Here is a 10,421-nt window from a genome sequence, read left to right on the forward strand (position 1 = left end):
TTTTGAGTTGTTTTTTTTAAAATATATTTCTTTTACAATACTTCATTGGATGTTATAAACCTGATCACACAATATCCCGCAATTTTATTTTATTTCAACAAGATATATTTATCGCATTAGAATTTAATAATGAAAAAAACCATTGAACTAAGAAAAGTGAACTTTTGGGTATGTGCGTGCTTCAAGAGCCTTGAAAACTTAGTAAAGAATTCAATATGGCCGCTTTATTTTGACATTTCGATGTCAAATGTCGTGAGAATTATTAAAACATTCGAAGCCTACAGCTGTTTTACATAAAAAGTTTATGTAGAACGTTATTTTTTATCAAAACCCCTTCTAGAAGCGTATGGGAAGTTCTTCAGTCGATTGATCTTTTTTATTTTTAGCACTCGTTCAAAAGTATGTCGTAGCCATGTGACACTACAAGAACATTATGTTTTCTGAAATAATCATAGTTTGCGTGGAATAATCGCGTTTCCTTCACCGCAGCCGCGCATCGCGTCGTCGTCTCGTAGTGTGCTTCAAGTTCTCAGCTTGGAATATAAATGATCAGTGAGTCATATCATTAGTTAAAAATGAGTGTGAGGTCATGGGCACCCCTTTTCCGAACCCTCAGGATGGAGCGGCGACCAAGAGGAAGCGGGGGCAGGGCTCCGCGGGGGCGGAGGCGCGCGCTCGCAAATCGCGCGCCGCCGCCGCGAAAAGGCACCGAGATATCCTAGCGATGTCGCCGCTGCAGGTGCCCACCAAGTCCACCGTCGTGTGCCACGACCTGCACCACACGCTCAGCAACCCCGGGCCCAGCGGCATCAAGCAGTGCTTCCGCTCCGTCAAGGCCGTGCGCCGCGTGCCCGTGCTGCCGCGCGCGGCGGCGGCGGGCGGCGCGGAGCCCGCGGCGGGCGGCGCGGAACCAGCGTCGCGCGGCCGCCCGCCGCCCAAAAAGCACTACTGCCGCCACTGCCACAAGCGCTTCAGCAGCCCGGGCAAGCTGTCGCAGCACAACCTGTCCCACACGGGCGAGCTGCCCTTCGGCTGCCAGCGCTGCGACAAGAAGTTCAACTCCAAGTTCAAGCTCGTCCGCCACGGCCTCATCCACAACGAGACGCGGCCCTTCTCGTGCTCCACCTGCCATAAGACCTTCCACCGCAAGGACCACCTCAGCAACCATCAGCGCATCCACAACCCCGTCAAGAGCGTGTACGTGTGCGACAAGGACAGCTGCAAGAAGCAGTACACCTCTCTGCTGAGCTTCAAGAAGCACACCGCTCTGCATTCCGCCGAAGAGGGGAATTTAGAATGTAAAATTTGTCTCAAGACATTCGACAACCAAGCCGACATAGTTTACCATTTGAAAGTTCACGCAGGAAGTCGAACTATTAAAAATGAAAACGATAAGAAGTTCAAGTGTACTTTTTGCGATAGAAAATTTTTCACGGGAAAAGATGTCCGTAGACATCTCGTTGTTCATACGGGCACGCGGGATTTCCCGTGCCAGTTTTGCAAGCATGATTTCGGGCGGAAGGATCATTTGGTCAGACACGTGAAGAAAGCTCACCCTTTCCAGCTGTGGCAGACTCCGACCCCGAGCACTTCCGGCTCTGTGTCTGAACCCCCCGAGCCCACCGCCGCCGCCGGCAGGAGGGGAGCCCCCGCCCCCCAGCCGGAGCCACCCGTTCCCCCTCCCCTAGTTAGTAAGAAGGGTAAAGGAGAAGCCAAAAAATCCAAAACCAAAGCTGAACTTAAGTTTCCGAGGAAATCGTTGGATAAAAGTGATCAAATGGGGTCAGTTATGGAGTCGAGAGATGTCTTCCACTATGAAAGCGCAACGAAACCATCCATCTTGGGTGAAACATCCGGCATGTCTCGAGAGGAAGCATTATTCCTTCCTTGCCAAGACCTGGAAGGTCTCTCCAGACAAATCAAATTGGAACCCCTGCCGGAAGGTGTAAAACTAGAGGAAAGCATTTCCAGCTTGTTCGAAAACATCCCTTCCACTTCCAAAGACCCGAGACCCATGATGGTGCGCGCTATAGAACCTCAGCCATCCACATCGTCTATAGAGGAAGATTACAATTCAGTCATCCAGCTCATAATGTCTTCGCGGCAGTCCTTCCCCATAATTCCTCCCATGATCCAGCAAGAAGAGCTGAGCTACGGCCGGAGCGAAGCACCCGCTCTGCTGCCGCAACCCGAGGACCCCATGCTGATGGACGAGGCGGGGGACCACGGTGTGTTCACCCGTCAGCAGATCATGGGAATGCCGGAATCGGGTGCTCACGAGCGGCAGTTGGTCCTTCCCCACTTCAAACAAGCATTCCAGAATACTACACAAAGCCCTAAACCGCCTCAACCACCCAAGTAAAAACACTTTTATTATTTCTCAGATAATTATTACTCTCCCGTTTACATTACTAAGTAGTTTGCAATGTGAGAACAGTTTTTTTTTAATCGAATCAGCAGTTTGTTTTCCCTAACACACATTCCTGGATTCAGTTCACCATTATTAGTGAAACACAATTGACAAAAACTCGATTTGACCCTTTTACCTCATTTTAAATCTTCCAAAATTGCAAAAACCAAAAGATTTAAGTACTTATAATAATATTATGTTGATATAAATTAATTATCCATTTTATTTTAATCAACATAAATATTTGACAAACATTGCAATATATCTGGGTTGAAAAAATAAACAATCTGTTGTATCAAAGGGTGGATGGAATACCAAACAGTTTGCCACAGTGCAAACTTTGTTGTCTATTCTCCATGGGAAATAAATGACTTTTTACCATGTGAAATATTTGAGCAAAATTGGTCAAATCCGTTTTTTTTTTAATTATGGGAGGCTATTGTTATAAATATGATTAGGACTTTGGGTGTGGAAATTTGCTTAAATTTTAACTCAGTGATATTCTTTTTATTTGTTCTCTTTAGTAATGTAATGAAGCCTTCAAATATATTTTTTAATGCACCCCTGAGATCAAATAATAAATGTCTTTCGAGATATTAATCAATGTGTGTCGCTTATCAGGATTGTTAAAAACGTGATTGGCAAGTGCCTTCTATAAGAATTGTGAATTGTCAAAAAAATAGCTTGTGCAATATTATGATATAAAAATTTGCACTGTAATTGCTAAATTGTATAAAGAATCTGGTTGTTTTAAAGTTTATACATCATCTTGAATTCGAGTAAATAACCTTTAAGATATCTACTATTGTAAAATTAATGTATTAATTCATAATGCATTTTTAATCGGATGTTTATCATGTAATATTATTTTTCATAAAAGTACTTACAAAAAAATACTTCTGAAGGCAGGCGAATTTTTTTTAGTAAATTCTGTAGAGAAAATTTTACTTGGGTTTTTCAACTAGAAAGAACAATAATTCTTCAATTATAAATCACAAAAATCTTTTTTTCTATATGTCTGCTAATTGTTTCGACAATAGATGGTACTAGTGTTACCAGTATTTCATTTTCTTCTCAAAGGGAGAAAGTGATGCCTATTTTACCAAAAGCCTACGTAGCTGCCATCTTAGGGTCTTGATAATTAAATTCTTGTTAGGTTGGCTAAAATAATTATCCTGTAAACACAAAAACTTCTACAAATTACCACCTACAGTTTTCTGATTATACTTATTACTATAATTATTTGGTCTGTGTGAAAAATACATTTTTGAATATTACGAGACCTACTTAAATAATGGGGTATTAAAGGCAGCCAGTGTCTATGAGATGTTTCCACTTTTGCAGCATTTTAAAAATACATAGCCTCACATTCTTATCAATTTAATTCTAGCATCCACAGTGCAATTTTTCAACAATTGATTTTTATACAAGTTGTAATGTTTGTGATTTTATTTTAAATATAATTTGTTGGTTCTTGAATTCCAAAAGGATTTTAATGTTAGATTTTCTAAGCGTGTAATGCTCGCCTTTTATAATTATGTTTTCATCATAGACTGTTTGTTATTGTGTTAGAAAACACTATGTTGATTTTTTTACTATGTATGATATTTCTGGCTCTTACTGAAAAGATGAGTATTAAAAATGTGTTGCCTATATTATAGAGTGATAGAACTTGAATTAAATTTATAAGTTTAAAATAAGACAGTTCATCGGCAGTTTAGTCTGAATTACGAGATACGAAGGCTTGGGAAGATACATGGGAGTCGGCCTATTAGAGAGAGGACCAAAGAGATTTTGTGGATACCATATGCTCCACCAAGGGAGTGGACATGGATTAAGTAAGTAAATAAACAAACCTTATTTCTCTCAAATAGTTCCGACGATAAAAAAATACTGACTTTTTTTACAACTCTTTTTTTAACATTTATCTATCGTCATTATTTTTGCAAAAGATAGACAGTTCATAAATAAGTTATACATACTGTTACATTACATTAATTACTATGCTAATGTTAATAATTTTACTTACCGTAAAATGTTTCCCTTTTTTGGATTGCTTTTGTTTTGTTTCGACTTATAATATGTAAGTAGGATATGAACCTTGTTTTTTTGTTGTATAAAAACAACTATAAACCCGCCAAAATTGTAGCCATGAGTTGTTATAATATGCTTCCAACTTTAGCTTAAATCTTTCAGGGTACTATTTATAAATTTTTCTCCAGTGTCGCCACATCGAAAAAAAATTTTTTTTTTTCATTATCAGGTACTGCCGGTTTTATCATACATAGTAATTCAGAAAGTGAGGAGTACTTGATTATATTGAGATAACCTTCCCCTCTTGTCCTTCTAAGGACTGCCAAATATATTTTAACTATATTTGGATGTTTAAAACATGTGTTCAGAAGTGAAACAACTATGTCAAATTGTTTTACTTTACTTTAATATACATATTATATACTATACATACTTATATTCATTATTTGTAATATATTAGGGATATGTTTAGCAGTACAAAAACATATTGATACGCCAATAGAAACCTCATCAATGTTTACCTCATACTTTACTCTTTTTTTACTTTATGGTCATGAAATAATATTATAATAATTAACTCGATTTGCAAAACATTATTTTAAAACAGGTGCACATGATTTCAACCATTATCCATGGAATCTTCGTCTGAAAAGCAAGATTACTGAAAAATTCCACATTTAAAATGTGATATTGTAGGTTATTGTATTCAGTAATTTATACTTATTTTGATGAAGTCTGCTATTTTTTTACTTGTTTGTATTGTTTATCAGAAAACAATCTAAAGTCTAAAGGTTATTTTAGAAAAACCGAGACATTCTTTTGTTTGTTCTCAACTTGATTCCCATTTTCTAATACTGAGTTATTTACAGTTCGTTAATGACTGCCAAAATTAAAATATTTTGGTAAATTATAAGAACTCAAAAAGTTTTTGTTCCTTATAAAAGAAAAATAATATTGTTGTTTCATGGGAAATTTGTAAATAATATCATTTTAAAACTATTGCTTTTCAAAAAAGTCTCTAGAATTATGATATTTAATAAATTGTCTCTTAACTAGTACAATTTTCCATTGTCTATACAATTATTTTGTATATATTTCTAAACAACTCATATAATTTACACAAAAAATGTCAATGATTTTATTTTACTTTTTCGTATTAATATCTCGTAATAGAAAACAACTTGCCATTAATTGAATTCCGAGCCTGTTTTAAAATAAATTGTATGCAGCTTTTGGTGCCTCTGTTTTTTTAATATTTTTTTTATTTTAAATAATGTAAATTATTGAAATTGGATCTTTAGAGGTACAAAGTCAAAGTTAATCAGCTGATTTTAGCTAAACGTGTCTCAAAAAATTTATCTCTGAAGAAAAGTTCTCAATAAAAAACTTCGCTTTACTCTAACCCCCTTAGCAACATAGAATTTAGAATAGTCCAAAAGGAGCGTAGAATCATATTTGAACACCAGTGACTGTATCCGAAAATCCCCCCACTTTACCCCACTTTCGCCGCGCGCATGCTTGAAGTCGCCACGTAATGTTGCCAGATCGCGAAAAATATAACCGTAACACAAACGTAAGATAATTATATTAAAACAAAGAAAGTAATTTGTTCATATCTCTAAAATCTTATTGTACACGCGAAAACATTAATTGCACAACATAGTAGATTAGTAAAGGGTAATTTAATAAGAGTACCTAATTGAATTTATGAACATTGAACTTAAAAAATAAAATAAATTTTATTTTACATAAAATACATATTTTTATGTCGTGTTAAATAATATTTGATGTTTAAAAGAAAATGTCGGTCAAATGTCCACCACGGCGTTGTTTAATCTGAGAGGTCCAATTTTCGTTAGTTCTCTCATTAGATGAGCAAAGTGCTAGTCCATGATTGGAAAGTTAAACTAAATTCTCAGATAGGTACCGAAGGTGGCGGGTTTCGAAGAATGTTGTATAAAAGAAAAAGAAATTGAAAGTTATGCTAAAGAAAGCCATTTTAATTATTTTCAAGAGAAAGACATCATCGATTATTTTCGAATGAAGAGTTCAGTAAAACTTTTTACCTATTTCTAATTCCTATAAATAATAACTTAACTTTTCCCCTTTGTTCAGTAAGCTTTTTGTAATATTGCCTTTTAGAAACAGAACTAATTATTAGAGTTTTACATTTAGATAAATGACCTTTTGCGCCATAAACACAATTCTCAAAATGCATTGAGAAAATTATGCTTTGCTTTGTTGGTTTCCAAAACTTATCTTGCTGTACTCTTTGTACTATTTTTATCCACTCCGTTTTCCTTCTTTAATCACAGGGAAGCTAAAATTCCACTAAATCAATTAAAACCAATGTTGTTATTAATAAAAAGTAGCGTAAAAAAAAATATTACCCTGGCAACACTAAAAAAATGTCCATTTCTTTTTTTTGACAATCTGACAGGTGGAAAAATAATAAAATTTTTGAGTAATGCGTTTGCTACTTTCACGTGAAATGTGATCCCATCCTGTTTCTTGTTGATCCCAGCAGCATTTCTACGCTTTAAAACAACACAACACGGCATAGTTTAATTCAAATCGGCAGTTGCGTACTGAGCGACGTCTACAAAGAAACTAATGGGTCAAATGTAAAACTACTTTTTTAAGAGTAGTTTAGTCGCCTTCTGTTTGATGCGCGTATGCGATTTCTGGACTATTCTTTATTCTATGGTTAGCGATTTGCTGTCAAAATATTTATAGGGCTTAAATAAAAATTTGTTTAGTGCTGTGGTTATTGTATTTACTACCATGTTTTTGATCCTTGCTCGATTTCCGACAAAGTTGATATGATTTTTTTTAAAATAAGATGCTTAATTATATTATATACTTTCCGAAAACTGGAACTTTAAGTGTAATATTGAACTTTCCTTCGTGTAAATGATTGGAGTACGCTGTCAATTAGTATACCGATGTTTAACAAATTTACGTTTCTTTTTTAGTTTGATATCTGTACCTCTACAAAATCCGATGTTCACATATATTTTTGTATTGAAGCTAGATAAAATGGAAGATTCTACCTCAAAAAATTAGTGCCTAAGATAGGATAGATTTTTCTGAAGATAATAATTATAAGTTAGGATAGGTGTCAAGTTGTGTATAACACAAGAGCTCTTATATATTTTTTATATATTATATATATATTTATGCCTATGTTTTTATATTGTTGGAACCAATTCTTTATGAGAAACAAATATTCTGTGCCTTGAATATATAGGGGCCAATGTTGAAAATCGTAACTTTACAGGAAAGCAATATTTTGTAATTTTTCAGAATTTGTATGACTATAATTGACCCTTCAAATAGGAATATTTATTTTCTTTCATGAACTATTTTTTTTTACTAAAAATTCACCATCAATTTAACAATTTATTCCACTGTGGCACACCGCTTACTAATCTTTCGGGACTGAAATATAGTCAACGCAACCATATTTACTTAAAAACGGGCAGAGTGAGTATAGTGTTTAGCAGCGGTGTCCACTGTCACCATATGGTCATGCTACACCGATCCCTCAAAAATGATGACACTTAACTCACGCCCAATGTGTATTTAGTCATTCTTCAACCGCCACCCAGGTGTGATATTCAGAATTGAAACCAAAATGCCTGCTTGTGTCATGAAAGCGTGTAAAAATCTTTCGGATAAACATTGTAAAAAGGATTGTGTAACTTTTTATTGGTAAATATTTGTTCATGAGTGATTAGCAAAGCTTAAAACAATTGATATTCAAATATAAATATTACTTTGTGTAAATGTCAAACTATGCCTGGCGGCGCAATCGCGAAGCTCTTCTTAGTTACAGGGGTGCACTTATAAGAATAAATTTTAAAATTATTATAAATTATTTTGGCATTCTCCAAAATTTTGTGAAAATAAATAAATGGGTCGAAATTATAAGGAATGAATCTGATTGGGATCTACCAAAAATGAATGTTGATTGATAACGTTAAAATTCAAACTTTTTATGTACCAAAAATGAGTATCCTCCAATTGCTGATAGCATATGCAGTCCTGGTATAAATAAACAAACTCAGTAACTATGGGGACATTTTCGTGTCACTCCTTTTAAAAACATTTTACTCTATAGGGCGCATCTATGTTATAATGTGTCAATGCCACGCTCATATTTGAAGGTTTAAGTACAGTTTATAATGAATATTAATGAAAAATTTTTCATGTTATTTTATTTAAATGAATTTAATGGACATTGGCCCTTGGCAAAATTTTATTTAAAGCCACATTAGCCCTTTTGATTTCGTATGTGTATGAACTAAACATCATATTCTTTCTGGACCATCTGTTACAAATAAAATTGATGTATTTTATTTGTAAAGGTAGGGGGCGAACTGCTTAACATCCTCGGGTTTAACCAATGGTCCCCTGAGGATGAGGCTTCTTTTATGATGCAAAGCATCACGTTAACTTAGAATGTGTATAGGTTTTTCTTCATCTGCACTGCAAAACCCACATCTCGAAAAGGTTCATTCTAGCAAGTTGTTTGTTTGAACTGCACTGTCCTGTGAGGGCTTTAGTGATAACCCTCACTTGATTTCGGCGAAAAAAAAGAAATATTACAGAAGAAAGTCTTTATCTAAATTTAAACTAGTAAAATTTTTTCATAATAAATTTTTTATTTTTTTTTTCGATAAGATGTCGGCCCCTTAAAAAAAGTTAATAGCGCACATCTTTTCCAGCTGCCTTTATTTTGAATACATGATTGCCCCATTTTAGACGTTTCCTTATTCAATGAGAAAGTTCAGTGGTTTTTTAAAATTTTATTTGTTAAAAGACTATTAAACTAAGCCAAAATTGATTTTTAAAATATTTTTATATATTGTATTATCAGCGATATGATTATATAAAGTTTTGTAATTTTGAAATCACTCCGCCCGTGATGTCTCTCTCTTTGGTGAGTTGTCCTGATGGGTGGGTTGGCCCCCCGAAAAGCAGAAATCTATCGCAACAATCTATCATTGGTCGATTCGGAAGAAATTAAGAAAGAAAGAAATAAATATTTGATTTTGCGTGTCGGGAGGACTGTTCTTCCGAAATAGTTGTGTAATTTTCAATTAGAATGTTATTTTCCAATAAACAATTAATCGTAGTGTATCACGAAAGAAATTGTTTAAATTTTAACATGATACAAAAATATCCTTAGTTTTTACTAAATAATGCCTTTACCCTATGCAAAGCAGTAAAATAAACCAAATAATTGACAATAAATAATTAGTGTATGTTGAAAAAGTAACTGATAATAACGGTATACATTTTTAAGGACTTATTTCAATCTTTTGCTTCTCTGTCAATTATGTATACATATCACGCAAAGTGCCCCATTTAAACTTTATTTCTAAAATATTTTAATAATAATTTATAGTTGTGTCAAAATATTAGTTTATGACGAAAAAAACATTGCTAACTCTATGGTTTTGTCTCAACCACTGTACATAGTACTGTTTGTAATAAAAACTTAATATTTTTATCTAAAATTTGTGCTTTTATGTGGTTATGTAACCTTGCTGAATTAATTAATATTTATAATTGGTACACCATACATGTTATGATGTAACACCCATCTTGGATTAAACATCAAAATCTATGAACCAAGTTATTCAATTGTTTTTTTATATTTTTACTGAGGCCTTTTATCTAAATATGATAATATAGTCCGAAATATATTTTTACATGTTACATATTTACTAATTAACATTCAAATATTATTTATTAACATCAGAATGTTTGTTTTAAGCTTTGATATAAATGCAGCACTAAGCACCAGTCTTGTGTTCCATTCAACCTAAGCTCCGGAACCGAACTTGTAGTCAGTAAACATGAAGCGCGACGTGCAGCTTTGAATTCACAGTAAACTGGCATAGACAGCTAGTCTTTTTTACTCTATGCGTTTTGCAAGGCAATGTTCACCTGGCAACGCAATTTTTCA

At 34.5% G+C, this 10,421-nt stretch overlaps 1 protein-coding gene across 1 annotated transcript; it reads left to right on the forward strand.

The window, feature by feature from the left end:
* Positions 1-268: 268 nt before the first annotated feature.
* LOC148279160 (uncharacterized) lies at positions 269-2,362 on the forward strand. Its single transcript, XM_088230369.1, has one exon. It carries the CDS (start codon positions 590-592, stop codon positions 2,360-2,362), a length of 1,773 nt encoding a protein of 590 aa, XP_088086495.1. The 5' UTR covers positions 269-589.
* The last annotated feature ends 8,059 nt before the right edge of the window (positions 2,363-10,421 follow it).

The sequence above is a fragment of the Micrasema longulum genome, unplaced genomic scaffold (assembly GCF_059751315.1).
Source record: "Micrasema longulum isolate JH-2025_06_02 unplaced genomic scaffold, ASM5975131v1 h1tg000748l, whole genome shotgun sequence".
Taxonomy (NCBI): Eukaryota; Metazoa; Arthropoda; class Insecta; order Trichoptera; family Brachycentridae; genus Micrasema; species Micrasema longulum.

Bases quoted from the DNA above. Each gene is read 5' to 3' on its own strand.
- LOC148279160 (XM_088230369.1), top strand. From the start codon at position 590: ATGGGCACCCCTTTTCCGAACCCTCAGGATGGAGCGGCGACCAAGAGG.